The following is an 18,530-nucleotide window of genomic DNA, read 5'->3' as shown; positions in this document are numbered from 1 at the left end:
ATCTTGTGAAATCGCAATGAATATCTCTTGTAGTCAAAGGGGCTAGTATAAGATTTCATTGAATTCTGGAAGCAAGTGAAGAATGCTTGGTGTTTAAATCCATGGGCCTACATTTGTAGACTGTATGGCTACTTTTTAAGCCTTATTGAGGCCTATATTACCAATATGTAATGGTGCAACCACTTACTGAGATATTCGCATCACACTGCATTATCTCACCTCCTAAATATTGCGCATGGTTCAAATTAAAATCTCACGTGTTTCTATTCATGTAACTCGTTTCTTTCCTAGGCGCTCAATTCTTCTGCTTCAAAATAACTAACAGGCCATTTTCACATATTTAGTTTGAACATCTCCTCCTTCCGTAGGACCGCGAGATAGTCAAAGGTTTGTAACCATATCATTAATCTTCGTATACAGATACTAAAGAACTTTTGAAAATGCGAAACTTTGCCCTCGATTATGCCAAGATATTAATGAAGAATATGTTGGGCATTTTTAACGTAAATATATTCGCACACACTACTTAGCGTTATAAAAGCTATCCGTAAAGTGTGTTGCAAGTTATTGATTCTTTGGAAAGACATCCTAATGAAACTACTTCTATATAGTATATATGTTATGGAAATGCAAACAGATTCTTATTTTTGAGTAAAATAATTGTGAAAATAACTTGAAAAGGCATAGGCAAGGAATTGTACTGAAATGGAAGCTGTAGTGCCGAAACGCGTAAATTAAAATATTCTGAAAGGAAAGAATCCTTAGAATTCGAAGAGGAAATGTGTTCGCCCAAGGAAGACAAAAAAGTAAAGACATCTCTTTTCAAGGCTTTTTGTTTTTCTCAAACTTAAGTATTTAAATATCTGAAATGCTCTTCTTGGGAAAAACTATTCATATTGTTTGAACCGAGAATCTGCATTTCCTATCTCAAATTTCAGCCGAGCAATTTCGAAGTCGTGAAAAGAATGAAGTAAATCCTTTGTTCAAATAACAAACTGCTCAGCATTCTACTTTATTTTAAAAAGAAAAATGTAATTTTTATATTTTTCTATTCCTATCAAAGAGGAAAATTGTTTTACAAAATATTAATTATTTAATATTTAACTGAATATGCAAAAGATCAAATTAAATTTTACTTTTATACAATACATCTAGAATAGAAGAGAAAAACGGCAATGTGACAATCAAAATCGCAATAACAATCTTGTATTTAGCGTACATATATTAAATATATGTTGCGATAAATTGCGATTTTGACAATACATCTAATTAAATAATTTATGCTAGCTGAATAGAAGATCCAAACTAATTAAATCAAGTAAGAAACCGTTCAAATTGCTAATGATTTTTTTTTCCTTTTCTTTCAAAACAGAAGAAAACATAATGTCAAATGCATATTTAATTAACATTGTAAGATATAGTGATTCTTAAGAAACGTAGTTTAATGAAATCAGCTAAGATGCTGCTGCAGTTGCCATTTAAATAAACGCAAATTTCAGCCCTATAATAGGTTGAATGAGCGTTTTCATATACCATATATTTATATCACAAAATAGATAATGATAATTTTCATTATTAAATGCCATGTTTTAACATTAGAAGAGAGTTTTATGCTAAAACTGTGTAATTAAATTCAAATATTAAAAGTTATTCTCAGTTAGCACAATTTACAAATAATTTCCGAAGCTTTCAGCTTGCTGATGACTGAATCGTAGTTAAGTACGATTATTGGCAGTAAAATCTTGGTTTAATTCCCAGAAGAGAAACGGGATGTTGTGGAAAATTTCCCTTTGTAATGAGGCAAGGGTTTACCTCTCCCCTCTTTAGCAGTTTCGCTTCGAAGACATTACTTTTCGTTTAAATATCCGTTAAGGACTTCATAATAAAAAAAAAAAAAATTTAACTATTCAAAAAGTATGATTATTTTTTTCTTTTAGCTTCTGATAAAAATTCATCTTTAAATTTTAACTTTAAGATCGTTCTGTAATTTCCATGTGTGATTACACTTTTAATTCTCACTATCAAATTTAAATATTGTTAAGAAATGTTCAGGCGCGGTAAGATAACTTCACCGCAAAGCAGGTTTAGGGTTGCCAGGAAATGGCAAGGGAAGGCAAGGTTGTCACATTTGGCGAGAAATCGCCTATTTAGCGACAAAATTGGCTATATGCCATGGACGGATGGAGATCTTCTGGAACGAATACTCAAAGGTTTATCCCAGAATATTCTCGAACATAAGTCAAAAGCTATATAAACCCTGCTTTTACGCGAAGATTTTTGATAGTCTATCGAATTGATAGACAGTTACTGAGAGTCCATCGAGTTGATAGAGAATCAGTGAGTGCCGAGTTGGTTGTCGAGTGTACCGAAAGAATTTCTTAGTGTATCGCTGTTAGTGCATCGTCGAGAGAGTGTGTTGAGCTCCGGGAATGACTGAACCGAAGAGTCGGAAGCTGTACTCTAGTGTATTGCCGAGTGCATCGCGAGTTGTAGCGAGCGGCGTCTTGAGCGTACGTGGCGTTCTGAGAACGACCAAGCAAAGTCGGGAGCTGTACTCTGGTGCTTTGCAGTGAAGCTGTCTTCACCGTTATAGCATGATTGCCTGAAGGCTGTGTGGCGGATTGTTACAGCGTTTGTATAGTAGTTCTTTAACGAGTGTAAAAGCGTGATTTTGGAGCTGTCTTGGGAAATACTGGCCAATAAAGTATGTTTTGATACTTTTTCGAGGGCCGTCGTCGTTATTCACTCCAAATTTATGAACCCGTACGAACGTCAAGAGGAAGAAAATAACGTAACAATGTTGAAAGTTACTAGGAAATTGACTGAGTTCGGTTGAGATTGATAGATATGTATCATAATATCAGACATGGAGAACACTAGATTTAAGAGAAGAACGTACATTTTAATGAGTCTATCTAAGATATATTTGGATGAATGATGATCCCAGCTAGAAAGCAACAATTAGCAAACTTGATTATGATGGCTGTCTAGCGTCATATCCGTCGGATCTTCTTGACATTATGTCCGTCAGCAGGCACTTGACAAAGATTGTGTACACTGGCCAGGATTGGAAACCTACGATCTAATCTATTGCTATTGTTGGTAGTGTCTTCAAGAGCTACAGTCGCATCAGCATTCCGTGCCACTAAACACCACACCACGCCGATGAGAACCACAATTAAACTATAACACATAGTCTGGTTTCCATTAGAGATTAATTACGAATTCCCTTATTTTCCTTTCACTTCAACATTTCCTAAAGGAAACAATATAAGGTTATTTCTTTAATTTTTTGTAGGGAAATAAACGTATTATATTATTTCATTAACGAGAATTTATCAACTGCTTTTTATGTGCATAAATAATTTTTTTTTCAATTTTTGCCACGCTTCGCTGCTGTTTTAATGGTAATTCCATAATAGCGTGAATCTTCCATTCCTCATAAAATACCAACCATATTTTGTGAAATTATTTGAAATTGCAAGTACACAATAAATCGTACTTTGCTTAAGCAAAACATAACACATGTTTATAACTATGAACTAAAACCATAAATGTATCAGGTAGGTTTAAAATGGTGAGCTTAAGGAAAGCTTGCCTAACAATGGTTTGTTTTAATACTGCAAGTTTAAACGTAACGAAAGTTTTTTGGTAGTATAGATAAAAGACGGAAAAAAGTTACTTTGCATATTATTGCCTTACATACTGAACAAAGCAATGAATCTACATGACATGTAATTCATCAGCCGTGTGAAAATAAAATCAGATCTTCATTCATTAATTAAAGGAACATAAATATTCATGCGTGCTATAATGCATAATTTTGGTTAATTACTTTGTATATATTTATTCGCGCCTTTAATTGTCCAAAATATTTCCTACAGTATTCTAGAAAAAAAGAATGTTATCTATAATAATTTTGCACTCTTTAGATCGGATAAATAACAATTTATCGTAAGAAACTTTAAAATGCATGTATATATTAAAAGATATTTTATATTAGTATCCATTTATTAGATGAAAATTTAAAGATGTAGAAAGGATTCGTATTTTTTTCCAACAGTTTTATTAATAGTAACGCTAGGATGTAAAATATTCTGCTAGATAGGACCTCAAAGAAAACGGTTTCTAATACTTTTCTTGTATTACAGAACAACCGGATGCTCCCAGAGAAGTGCAAATCTCGGAAACGGGAAGTCGTCTGGTGAGGTTGTCCTGGGAGCCACCTTTCAGCGGAAATAGCCTCATCACACAATACGTCCTCCATATCCGAGAAAATGGTAAGTGTTGTTTTATCATTATATTTACTTTTCAATTAATTCTTCGTTGTTTCCCACAACTTCCTTACTTCTTAGCATCGGCGAATTCTATTTCAAAGGAAAATGGCCGTTACCTATTCAGCAATAAATTTACAATTAAGGCCTATTGTCGAAGCTATAACTACTTCCTGTTAGCACATTCTGTTAAATATTATTAATTCCACGATTTCTGTCGATTAATCGAAAAATTTTCTGATTAATATGTAAAACCTAATGAATTCGGAAGGAAAATATCTCCTATAACTCTTCAAATGAAACCTATTTAGCATTTAACCCGTAATCGAAAATAATCCTGGATATTATTTATTTTATTTCTCTTAAAGCATTCTTTCGCTTTGTTTCATTTATTTACGTTCTATGTATATGAGTAATCTTCTGTTATAATATTTAATTACATATTGATTATTTTAAAAATATAATTTAGGAAAATCTGAAAGAAGATTTTATGCAGTTTAAGATACAAAGTTATCCACAATTTCATAAAACATTTTAAAATATCACAATACCGAAATAACGTAACCAATGCCATATTTTATTATATTGAAATAAAAGTAAATTTACAAAGTTACTTTCATATATTTCACAAATACTCAATGTGTTGATTTTTTACTCAGTTTTCTACTGCTAAATTTTGTAATGTTTTTTTGAATTTTGATACCGTAGCTCAAATAAGAAATATTAGGTATATGTTGCAAACGAACTGGCGCTAGGAATTTGCCTTTATTAAAAATATGTAAAGTCTGACACATTATACTTTCGACATAATACTTTGTCATATGCATTTCAATTTCTGCTGGCTAACATAATAACGTTTACACTACTTACATGAAAGAAACTGAGGACTGAATGTATTTCGTAAATGTAAAACGCTTTCGTAACTACTACAGTGTCTCCTAGAATGAATTGTGATATTTAATGTAGTTACTCAAAACTATTATGTGCAATATGTTTTATTATCCTTTGTTGTCGAATTCAAAGCTATTAAAATTCTTCTGTGAGACGTACATATTGGAAATTGTCCTAAAGCCAATGTCTGGTGCGGTCTAATCAGTAATAAGAAGTTTTGCCTTTTTCTTCCGTCACTGAAAATATCAGCTTGAATGTGTATAGTATATTTATATTTCTCCCGCCTTCTTAGCATGTCTTCGTGATGTAGTGGTCAGCACGCTCGACGCGTATTCGAGAGGTCCGTGGCTCGAGTCCCGACGAGGGCTTTGCTCATTTTTTATGTCTCCTGTTTCCAAATAATCTAATGTCTCTACAGTGGCGCCCGAACTAAAAAAGGTGGTGAATCATGATTCTTCACCACCAGGATTTGGCGACTGGGTCCCCTAAACTCCAGTCGCTTCTTAGCATGCCTTCGTGGTGTAGTGGTCAGCACGCTCGATGCGTATTCGAGAGGTTCGTGGTTCGAATCCCGGCGGGGGCATTGCTGATTTTTCATGTCTTCTGCTTCCAAATAACCTGCATGTCTCTGCATGTTATAGATTATTTTGTTCCTCAAATCGAGCAAACGGAAATGAAAGATGCTGAACTACATATCTTTCAACAAGTACCACCCCACTTTGCGAATCATATCTGAAACCAATTGAACCATCGATGGATTGGCAAAATCTTTTGTTGTCGGATTTAACGATTTTTATCCATTTCATGGCCCCCAAGAAATCCTGATGTTATCCCGTTAAACTTATTCTCCACGGTTTTCTCAACAATAAGGTTAACAATGAAAGAAGTGATAGCCTTAACCAGCTGGAGGACAGAAACATGCAAACTACTAGAAGCTTTGTTCATGTATTCTTGCCAGAGTAGGAGCCGAAACTCAGTATCTCTATGATAACTGTGGGACTTCTGATGATAAACATTTTGAATCTCATTTATTCTGACTGAAATAAACAAAAGTACTTTTAATCCATTTCACATGATACATGCTTAATACAATCTTCATGAAATCCAATCTTTCATCCTCAGATAGCCTGTACTAATATTATTAGAGTTTAGTTGCTGCCTTGATATGCATCTGTTTATGATTAATCATTGAATAAGCTTAACAAAAATCCTGAATTAAAAAATGATCAATGTGAAACTCATTGCCTACTAAAGTAGAAATTATGATTATAATAGAGAGAAATAAAATATAATCGAATAACATTTTTATCTAAGCATAACTTTTAGCAAAAATGCCGCGAAATTTATCAAAATATTTTCTTTCTTTCTGTAGAATAATATAAAATAATTAAGTTCCGTTCATTTGACGGTTACCCAAATAACATTCCACTAACCTTTCTCTGTGAAGAATAATTTTCAAAATTACTAAACAAATTATTTGTATCTGCTTATCCAGGTTCTTCAGCTTCGGTTCCGTCTCGAAATATGTCCGTTCCTGGCACAGAGACATCCGCAGACCTAACAGGACTACGACCTGCCACTGGATACGACGTTTATTTAATTGCCGAGAATGCTATTGGAGCCAGTGGACCGGGGCGCACTTTCCACTTCAAAACTGAGGAAGAAGGTAAATATATCCTTACGGATTATAACTACTGGTTTATAAAAAAATGTATCTACATTCTTCTGGCTCTGTTTTCTTTTCTAACCCTCTGACTCTTACAGCTTTTTAAAAGGGCTTATGATAATGTTTAAACTGCATTTACTAGCTAAATTTTTATAATTACATTTTTAGACTCCGTTTCGATAAACTTCCGTCCATTATGACGTTATTTACGTCATTAAAGAAAATAAGAAAGCACAATACTTTGAATTATAATCTAATATATACCAGGTGATAAAATAATCTCATGACCGGATAAAGGCGGTCATGCCCTCGAAGGTTCAGTAGGAGATATTTTTCAGTCGTTCTAGTATGTTAATCAAAGTTAATTTTGTGCAAAGATTAACGGTTTAATTATAAAAATTATACTATCTCTCGTTTTTCGCTGCCGAAAGATGTTTTATTATGATAACCTGAATTAATTAGCGTCTCAATAGACAGTAAAATCCTCAAAAATTCAATTTTCAAATACATACTTTTCTTTATTTCAAATGTATATACAATTTCCAATCGCTGTTATCGAGATATTTTATAATACATTTAGTAGCTTTTTTGACAATTTAGTAACACAAATGTGTACTTTGAGTTAAATTCTTGTTTTATTCATATCCGGATCACCTTTCTTTATCAAATAATACTTTCATATATGGTATACTTAGATTTATCAATTCAAATACCTTGTCTGTCTATAAAGTATAATATTTATTTTAGAGCTTTTTTAGTTATTAAAGTTTTCATAATGTTTAAAACTGATTAACGATTTACTCAAATAATGTGTTATTTACTAAAGCAGTTTCCTTCACAATTTAAATTATGTTAAAAATTATTACAAAATTTGATTTCACTTTAAAATTATTATTATGAATTTATCTTAATTCAAGACATTTAAGGAAGCGTATGTGTGAAGAATTTTTTTCTCTCGTCGATACTATTCTTGATCTATGTAATTATTTTATTTAGATTAATTATTGGATAAAATGAAATTTTGCGATACACTTTTGTTTCCTAAATGTAATATGTGATGAAGGAGAAATCCGTAACTTCTTATTTATTTTAATATGATATTTCTAATAAATTTTGAGAATAAAATTATTTGTAAATATTAAGAAATAATTTTGAACAGGTGGATACATGCGCCCGTATAAAATGTTGCGAAAATAATGGAAACGTTTAGATTGATTTTGAGAGTTACATACCAAATTGATGCGGTTTTCGTACTTAACGATTTTAATAGCCTTTAACTATTAAACAAGGTTTGATATTCCATTTCTAGTTGATAGCAGTTCAACAGGCTCCATCATGAATTAAGCGAAAAGGTGGCTTTGCTTTAAATCAGCTTCAGATCATTTGAATGAGTAACAGCCTAACTATAAATAGTGAAAAGTGTTTCCCTTAGTTTCTACAGTCCCCAACATGCACCTTCTTTCCATATTCTGGTCCTTCGCTTAATGCTCTTCGCTTAGCGTGGTCAATACCCGGAGGACACAGTACTGAGTTGTAAATGTAATCAATTCCTTGAGGACACAGTACTAAGCCCTTTTTACTACCTTGTACGGAGTAAAAAGGAAGTATTGTAATCGCGAAAAGTTTCAGGCAGCATAATTCAAAGAAAATATCCATTTTTACCGCTATCGCATTCAATTTAACGATGTTTTTGCGTGACATCTGTACGAAAGGACAGAATAAAAGACTCTTCCCCCCAAACAAAAATTGTAAAACTGATTTAAAATGAATTCCAAAGAGAATGTTTCGTGGCGTCTGTGCGTACGTACGTATCTCATATAATTCAAAAACGAGTAGCCTCAGAACGTTGAAATTTTGTATGTAGGACTGCTATAGCATGTAAATGTGCACCTCGTATTTTGGTTGCAATTGACCGCACCAAAGTATATAAATATATGTATGTATATATATATATATCCACTGTGTTACTCGGCTCAGTGAGCTTAGTTTCTTTATTCTTATATGTTTGTAAATTGTGCATTTTTTGCTTTAAAAATGATTGAATTATGTTGTTCTTATCTTCCGGTTAAGGTTTTTATGCCTTTAGTCAATCTTCAAGCAATATTAGCCTAAGTTTTAAATAACATGGCGGACATATTTGTTTACATGTCAAACAGCAGAATAGTAGATTTGTTGCCAATCTAGAGAGACTAAGCTTCGCAACAACAAAGATAACGCCTTCATTTACTATTACGAATTAAAGCACGCTTAATCCTTTGTGTAGTTTTTGAGGAAATAAGTGTTTAAGATTTACTTAGTAATTTTTACTGTAGGTATGCATTTTTGCCTTGTCGCGAAGTGAGAACTGAATTAATTGAATGAGAAATACTAAATCGTCTGTGAAAAACTGTTTCTTTTTTGTTTTGTTTGCTTAATTTCTTTTACACAACGTTCTAGATTTATTATAGTATTTGAATAGAACATGTGGCAACGATTAGATAATTCTTCAAATGGTATAAATTTTGTGCATTCTGAGTTATAATATGATTATAGACTTTGGTGTGAATATAGTTTTATTCTTGTGAAACGTTTTCTACTGTGACAAACTATGCTATTTCATCATATAATCATTTGCCAATAATTGCTTATCTAAAGAATAGTATGATTTTTTTTTTTTTTTTTTTCAAAAATGCCTCACAATGCAATGTACAAGAGATGACGCCACCGGAGCACCAGCATACTAAGAAGCCTTTCATTTTCAAATATAGATGGAGCCACATGTGCACCTTCGTATCTTCTAAGTTTACTTATCTCTTAACAGATTGCGGCACTGGAGCCTCCATTAAAAGTCTCTGAATTCTAGCACAGTTTGTGTGCAAGTACTTTCAATTCTAGTGGATTCAACTCCCTTGGTCCTCAAGATTTAGAAAAGTCAAGAATAATATATTGGTAAAGGCCGAAATAGGCCGATTGTCTCTTATCCGAAGTTAAAACATAAGATATAAGTTATAATTACAACAAAATTAGTGTTAAGCGCTGTTAAGTGAACCTAGCGCCAGAGTGTCGCTATGTTAAACAAATATAGTGAATTTTAAAGAGCGCATTTATTCTATTGTGGTTTGCTATCGACGAAGTAGATTTATTTCAATCCAATAAGTTTAAATGAAATGCAAAAAAATATGCGGATAATTTAATATTCCGTACAAGGAAGTCATGTGGTGTACATTATATTCAATTTAGAAAATCTCGCCGAGCTGGAATATCTGCGAACGCCAAGCTGACAATCATAAACTTACCCCACCGGAAATCCCCTAACTGCGTATGCAAGAGAGCTAGAAACTTGTTAAGAACAGCGTTTTTACCACTTCATCCCCCCATTACTTTTCACACAATGAAAAATGGAATTTTCAGTTAAATAATTTACTGTATCTGTACAAGGAAATCACATTTTTTTAAATTCAATCGAAGAGCTCCAAAAGGCTGAAGAGCACCTAACCCCTGTTGTCCAGCTGTTCTCTCGGTGGCGAAAAGAAAAGTTTAGCTAACTTACGTCGGTAGACTGTATGCAGAATCTAATCTGATCAAATGAGCAAATGACAATCGTTAAGAATGAAAAACTGAAGGAGTTTTAAGGATAGAAATTGGTTTTCGATCCCTCGCTCTTGATTTTTGCAATTTTAATTAGGAAAAGGTGAGAATTATGGTTCGATTGCGGTTATGAATTTGATGCTCTCCGCTAGGTTAACATCACCTAGCCCACGGAACCGGATCGCTAATCTTGTCACATATGTATCAAAACTGCCAGAAAATTACTTTAAGGGACATAGTTTAGGGGATGTTTTTGAGCTGATAACAACCAGACGCAACTTTTATCTAGATCAAATTCTGGTTATGAGTGCTAGTTTAATGTATCTCTAACTATTAACCTAATCTAACTTACATTTGTAAGAAGAAGATACTTCTAAAATACAGCACGGCTTTATGCTTTAAAAGCAAATAACTATTATATTTTGAGCCACCGTTTTTTCTAATGGCAAATAGTGAACTCGAATGTAACTTTAAAATGCTTTCAGTTATAACGGTATTTCAAGAGCTAGTTATAAAATGCGGCGTATAATATTTTCAAATGGAATAAAAGCTTATGAAAAGTTCCTAAGCAGCGTTAGTTAAATAAACGTGTTTATCTAACATGTTATTAATAAGCTCACCGGTAGTAAATATCACAGCGCTTATCATAGTTTGCCGATTGCAAAGTTGAATTCGTCGTTTTCTCAGTCACTAGCAACGCAAAGAAGAATTTTTATCTTTCATTAGCATATCTCGAAATAATATATTATTTAAAATGTAATAACATATTCATACGCACACTAATACGAAATAAATCATCGTATTTTAACAGAAGTGGGTGTTTGTTTAATATATTTGAACAAAACATTTAATTTAGAATTCATTAAGCCCATAACAGAAAATATACGCAAAGATTTTTGGCTTCCTAGTGTATCGGTATTATCCTTTTGTTATGTTGTGTTACTTGAACATAACATGCTAATTATAGAGAGCTTTTCAAACGACTTTTTAATAAGCATCCCAGAAAACCTTAATTTACCTCTTTAATAACATACGATGCATTATACCGAAGACTTTTCTTTCTTGATGTAATTCTGTGATATAGATGCTTTTCATTTCTTTCAAATGAAGATTTCTACGGTAGTTGTGATCTAAAATATTTAGACATAAGAAAGGAAAGTTAAAATAAAACTATTTTTATAAATAATGGATAATTTTAAGACTTGAAACTTTTGATCAACTAATTAGTAAATGACATAAGACGTAATTCGCTTAATGACTATAAAATAACTTATAATTTAATTGTTCATGCACAGGCTACTTCAAAAATATCTATCAAAAATGTAAAGAAAGGCAGGTGGAAGCGAGTCGAAACAAAAAGATTTTGATGTGGAATGTGTGTGCGTAAATGGTATGCTGGAGTGGTACAAAGCTCTGTTTAGCAGTATACAAAAGCGTACCGCTAGTGTAAATCGCCATTCGCCATGGGAGTAAAACATATAAGGTATTTCTCCCGCTTCCTTGGCATGCCTTCGTGGTGTGGTGGTCTGTACGCTGGGCGCGTATTCCAGAGGTCCGTGGTTCGATCCCGATGAAGGCGTTTCTAATTTCTCAAATCTCCTGCTTCCAAAGAATACCTAATGTTTCTATAAACGGAACAGTAGGAGGTGTAGAAAACGATTCAACAGCGACTCATTTGAGCAACTGTTCGATTTCCGTCTGCAACTGCATACATAAAATGCATGTCTATGATTTTCGCTTTTGACTAGCTATTCTTTATACTGTTCGATAGTCACACAAGAAATGATTATTTACAATAGCAGATTCTCTTAGTTATGGCCAGACAACACTCTGTACCACTTCAATGCTCCATTCGCACACACATTCCATTACAAAATCTTCTTATCTCGGTCCCTTCAACTTGCCTTCACGTTTGTGCTAGTTGCTAGTTGCTAATCACCTTATATTTATAGATGCATCAAAAGTTAAATCTGTTACTTTGCTATTTTGCTTGAATCTTTTAAGTCTTTCCGCTTTACAAATCTTTTACCAGTTTTTTTTTGTTATAAAAAAATATTGTTTATATCTGAAATGTGCTATGTCAGTGTATTCAAATTTTGTTTCATTGCACATTTCTTATTTTTCTGACAAAATGAATTCATTTGAACTCAAAATACATTTGATACATTTTATTAAAAATCTAAAAAAATAAAAGTTAAATCTTAAGAAAATAAAAAATCAGCATAAATAACGAGTAAAAGTAATTTATAATGTTCGTGTCGCTTCTACTAGAATATCCTATATGTCAGATGCAAAAAACACTTTTGTTATCATATTATAAAAGATTAAAAGATTTTTATTGCGCCTTGTAGAGACATTAGATTACTTTGAAGCAGGAAGCTATAAAAAATGTGCAATGCCCTCGCCGAGACTCGAACCTGGACTTCTCGAATACGCGCCGAGGGTGCTGACCACTACACCATGAAAACATGCTAAGAAGGTGGGAGAAATTACCTTATAACCTAAGTTCGTTGTTTCTAAACTTAGCAACGAAAAATAGCAAATATTAGTTTGTTAAATAAAAGAAATCCAAAAATTATCTACATTTTTACCGTACTTCTGCATCCAATATTCGTAATAATAATTATTATTTTATTTTTTAAGTGGAGTTACAGCCCACATTGTAAGCGAAAAATTCGGAGCATGACTTCGTATATTTTTTTTTTCAGATTTCAGCTTAAAATTTAAGTCGTGATAAAACAGTAGTATATCACTGTTATACGTGTGATCAAAAATACGGATCGGTACTTTACAGAAATATATATCCATGCATGTGTTAGATAAGCAATTCGGAAATATTTACAGCTCTTAAAACAAATATTGTAAATTAGCACATTTTGAAGTATTTATAACTCTTAAACAAATATTGGAAACATATCGAATTCGGAAAAATTTGCCTTTTCTGAAACGCAGTTTGCAAGAAATTATACAACTGTTTGTTTCTCTTTACAAAAGCTTAACATTTCAAAAATAATGCTAATTCAAGAAAGAAGAGAAAGACCCCAAAGTAAAACACAAATTTAGCCTAGCAACAACCTTGCGTTTGTCTTATTTTTTATTCAAAACTCTACCGATTTCTAGGTCAAACAACTGCAAGTGCATCTTCAACAGTAGTACAGAAATTTGCAATGAAGTGAAAGCGAGATCTCTATTTATACACAAAAGGAGTAAAGCAGATGAAAAGGTAACGCCATCTGTTGGCAGAAAATTGAAAAATAGGTTAATAGATTTTCAAAAGGGTTTAGAAAGATTAGATTGGAATTAAAGTCATTAATTATATAATTTAATTTTTTATGAATGTGAAAAGTTTCAGTACTAAGGAAAGATATTTTTTGGATAGTTTTTGCAAGCCCAAAGTCAAAAATTATTATTGAATTTCCAACTATGATTAGCTTCGAGGACTTCTTAATTTCGCCTTTTCGTATTCCTTTAAGATTCATATTTCTTGATGCGAAACTTTAAGGCTCTTTTAGTTTGGGCTATATATTTCAAAATACCCTGACAAGGTATCCTATGATTTTCCCAAAAATTAAAGTCAAAATGGAATCATTAAGAATCAAACCTATAAACACTCTGGAACAATCAGCAACACAGCCTTCACACTGTCAGGCAATAACGGTGAACACAACTTCACTGCAAAGCACCAGAGTACAGCTCCCGACTCTGCTCGGTCGTTCTCGGAATTCCACGTACTCTCGAGTCTCTCCACGCTACAACTTGCGATGCACTCGACGGCACACAGAGCACGGCTCCCGACTCTTCGTTTCAGTCGTTCCCCGAGCTCAACACGCTCTCCAGACGATGCACTAACCGCGATACACTAAGAGACTCTTCGATGCACTCGACGACCCACTCGGCACTCGCTGTCCGGCTGTCAACTCGATCGACCTCCACGGGCTGACTAACTATCTCGCCCTCCACGGGGCTCACACACTAACTGACTGCGAACCAGCAGGGTTTATATTTGGCTGGTGTTCGAGAACATTCTGGGCTAAACCGGTAAGAATTCGTTCCAGAAGGTTCTCCATCCGTCCGTGGCATATTGCCAATTATGTAGCCAAATGGGCGATTTCTCACCAAATGTGGCAACCCTGCCTTCCCTTGTCATTTTATGGCAACCCTAAAACTGCTTTGCAAGATAGCTATCTTACCGCTCCTGCACATTTCGTAACAATATGGTACTAATCATTTTCATTTTAAAAAGAAATTTTTCAAATTTAGCTCTGATTAAACTAAAGGTATCCCACCAAAAGTGCAATTATACGAAATTCGACTATTAGTTAATAAAACTCGTCTGTTATTAATTACGAAAACTAAATAATTACAAATCCTGTAAATGCTTTTTTTACTATATACCAAAAATTTTAATACATTTAAGAATCTTTCATTTTTACATTAAACCATGCCTTCAAAAATGATAGCTTAAGTAATTCACATAAAATTTTAGACCATTACGTAAAAGTTCTTCCAACAATATTTCAGTGCAATATAAATAATTTTACAGGTAAAAGATGGGGAATAAATACAGTGAGGTTATATAATGTGGAATATAGCCAGATTATAATTATAAAGTTATATGTTAATAAATACATAAATATCAAATAGCGTAGCATAAACATTCGTAATAAATTCTTAAAATTTAAAAGCTTTCTAATGTAACCTTAAAAAGCTGTTACTCTTAATTTAGAGAAATATCTCCTGAAATTCACTTATATCAAGTTAAGGATCGATATTTGAGAAAATTCCTTTAAAATGCATCTTCCGTATCAACTGTCAAAACCTTCAGAAGTACTGTTTGCGATAAGTTTCGACATTATCGCCATACTTCTGCCAGTAATTTAATAAACTGTGCAGTTAGAGTTACGCCTGCGGATTGCATTAGCAGTTTGTCAAAGAGGATATTTTCTCGCTCGACAGGTTTCGGATAAAAAAGACATTCTTGGCACCGATACTGTCCAGTCGAGACGTGACCCAACTCTGCTTACGTTACGACAACACTACTTCATAAATTCTTCTTTCTTTTTGCCTGATCATTTATTGTTTGTTTGTAACTGCCGACTCTAAGAATAGCAAGGGAATATTGGATTACTTACGGGATTTTGTCTGGTTTTCTACGCGACTGGTTTTGTTATTGCTTGAGTCTTATGACATGCATTTCTTTTACTATATGTGCTAATAGATGTTCAAGGAAATATTAAGGAACTGAGCGATATTCTGCAGTTAGAGATCCAAAATAATATTGATTTATTATGGGAAAATGGTTCTGATAATACAATGCAGCATTATAAAATAAGAGTCATAAAACATAACTAAAGAAAAACCATTGATCGAAGATACTGGGCATGAATTTAATCTGAAACGAAATAATTATTTTCTTGGAGATTCATATTCTGCAGTCATATACGCAAAAAGAGTTCAGATAGAGGCTTTTCTAAAAACAAGCTCATGCGCAATGCTGTGTCATTGATAACCTTGCATAAAAGTTCCAATAAAATTAGAAATGACTGTTGTAGTAGGTGATGTTACATGAAACTTTTAAAGCAAAACTAAATATAAGAATAGAACAAAATGTTTATAAGGTATTTCTCCCGCCTTGTTAGCATGCCGTCGTAGTGTAGTGGTCTGCGCACTGGGCGCTTATTCCAGAGGTCCGTAGTTCCATTCCTGGCGAGGGCGTTGCTCATTTTTCATGACTCTTGCTTCAAAATACCTAATCTAATGTCATGTTTAATTGTAAAAAATGGAAAAAATATTTAATATTGTAAAAAAAGGAAATAAGAAAGAAAAAATACAGGGGAAAAGAAAAGGAAATCTGACAAGATTCAAATTTTAACGTCGCACAAGAAGATTTATCAGGTTTTTGTTTTATGGTCTCACTGAGAATGGCAGATTTCCAGTCTGCTCTTGGACTCACTTCTGTTAATACAATGCTTTGTATTTTTATTTGTCATTTTACTTCTAAACTTCGCTTTCTTCACATTACGCCACGTAAGATTCAAGAACAATACCACAAAAATATTCAAAAACAGCATGTCTTTAGAATTTCCGAAAACGGTTGCCATACATGTTTCATTTTCGCTGTATTATTTCTTTGAAAGCTAGCCGCTCGTATTACCAGCCACCTTTAAGGATTATAATAAAAAGGGGAAAACTTTATAGTGATTTTAATGAGTCCAGCTAGTGTAATTTCATAAAACAGTTAATATTTCTAATTAGGCATCTCTTGATTTAAATTCATTTTTAATATAAATCAATCAGATTAAGAAGAAGAAAAACATCTAAGAACTGCGTTTATTGCTCTTCACTCACTTTATTTGCTACTAAAAAACAGAAATATTAGTGTTTTCGCGAAAGGCATTGTGAAAGCAAACTTTAATTTGCTGCACGATAGTATAATATTGTAGATTTTATTACAATTGTACTCATTATTTAAACAGCTCAACGTTATAAAGGAACGGAAAATAATCTTAACATAGATAACACTCTGCAGTAATAACTGGTGAACGAAAATTCATCAAAGATGGCAAGTTCACTCAAGGCAAGATAATCTACCTAAACTTTTCGGCAGCACTGATCATCCTAGAAGAAGCAAATTGGGGGTCTCCAACCTTTCCTTATATGCCTTTAAAGTCCCGAAAGAAATTTTGGATCTATATCTGTCATTTCGTAAAGACTGTATAAGCATCACAAGCAAACATGCTTTTGTAAGAGATTTCAACGGAAGGCTAATGGCAAGAAATGAAAGCAATCAGGTAGGATCCTACAGCAGCAACACACAAAATTGCATGCTAATCTATACGGAACTTCAGGTTCAAGACGTGGCAAGATGGCAAGCATTTAAATAGCCTCATCATCAAACAGCATGTTCACATTATATACTAATACCCTCTACTGATGCCTGTACACAGTGAAAATAGCCAGTTTAACAACGTTGTTTTAAAATTATTATTTGTTGCACCGCTATGGTATTTTCATTTCTCATTAAGAAGTTGTTTTGTATCAGATCTAGAACCTATAATCATTTTGTACAAGCAGAGGAGGTATTGAATATTTAGTAAAAATATTCATGCATGAGAAAACCTTAACAGCCATTTATATTTTATAAGACAATATTTTCCCAATATCTTCCAATGCATTAGAATTTATATCGGAACACTATATAAATACCTTCCAAAATCTTAAGCTAACTGGTATCTAGTTACAAAATTATACCAAAGTAATTAAACGCCAAACAAGTATTAATTTAGAAGTTCAACAACAAAATTCAGCGTTATATTTTCAAATTTTCACAGATCTAGTTTCGATGGTTTTACCGAACCATCATCCTCAGCTGCAAAAGCACAAATCAACGAGATAAGATATAATGATTAGATAAGATAATAAAACTTGGGCTGGAAATAACCTACTGGCGCCATCTGTTGATGAAACCAGAACTCAAACATAATTTCTTTAAAGGCTGAAGGCAAAGATGGATTGGAATTAGGGTCGTTAACTAGAACAGATAATTTTTTGAATGTAAAATACCTCTAGAAAATCTAATTCACCAATGGAAAATCTTTTTTGAATAATTTTAGCTACAGAAAAATTGAAAGTGTGACTTTCGGACCAACAATGCTGGGCAACAGTGGACTTCTGTATTTCCATGTTTCTAACATATGCCTCATGTTCCTTAACGCGAAATTTTAAGGCTCTCTTAGTTTAACCAATGTAAATTAAACCACAATAGCAAAGAATCCTGTAAATACCCCAGGAATTCATATCCGGACTATGATCCTTGAGTATGGAACTCGGAATTTTATTGATAGCAAAATAAACGAGCCGAAAGTTAAATTTCTGAAAAGTACGTGCAATTTTATAGCTAATTAATGGAAAGAAAGGACTGACAACAGAATTCTTATAATCTAAAACAAGAGTGTGCCTTTTGGTCTGTTGAGATGAGAATTTTTAACTTAATAATGTTGGCCGAAAAGCCCCTGTCAATAGCTACTGCTTTTAAATAATTTAGTTCTTGATCAAGAGCCAATTTGCAGGAGCAAACTTGAAGTTCACGGAAAACATAGGAATAAAATGAAGCTAACTTGTGTTTAGTCGGA

At 33.2% G+C, this 18,530-nt stretch overlaps 1 protein-coding gene across 1 annotated transcript in view; it reads left to right on the top strand.

Moving 5' to 3' along the window:
• LOC118200827 (cell adhesion molecule Dscam1-like) overlaps positions 1-18,530 on the top strand; it is a 1,398,975-nt gene that overhangs the window by 1,245,712 nt on the left and 134,733 nt on the right. Inside the window, exons 15-16 of the mRNA XM_085827411.1 lie at positions 4,152-4,280; positions 6,661-6,831. Of these exons, the coding sequence (XP_085683537.1) occupies positions 4,152-4,280; positions 6,661-6,831 (300 nt within the window). The remainder of the gene's footprint in view (positions 1-4,151; positions 4,281-6,660; positions 6,832-18,530) is intronic.

The sequence above is a fragment of the Stegodyphus dumicola genome, chromosome 12 (genome assembly GCF_044657685.1).
Source record: "Stegodyphus dumicola isolate Sdum_Otavi_A_Nest chromosome 12, ASM4465768v1".
Classification (NCBI taxonomy): domain Eukaryota; kingdom Metazoa; phylum Arthropoda; class Arachnida; order Araneae; family Eresidae; genus Stegodyphus; species Stegodyphus dumicola.
This window is presented reverse-complemented; position numbering and strand designations above follow the sequence as displayed.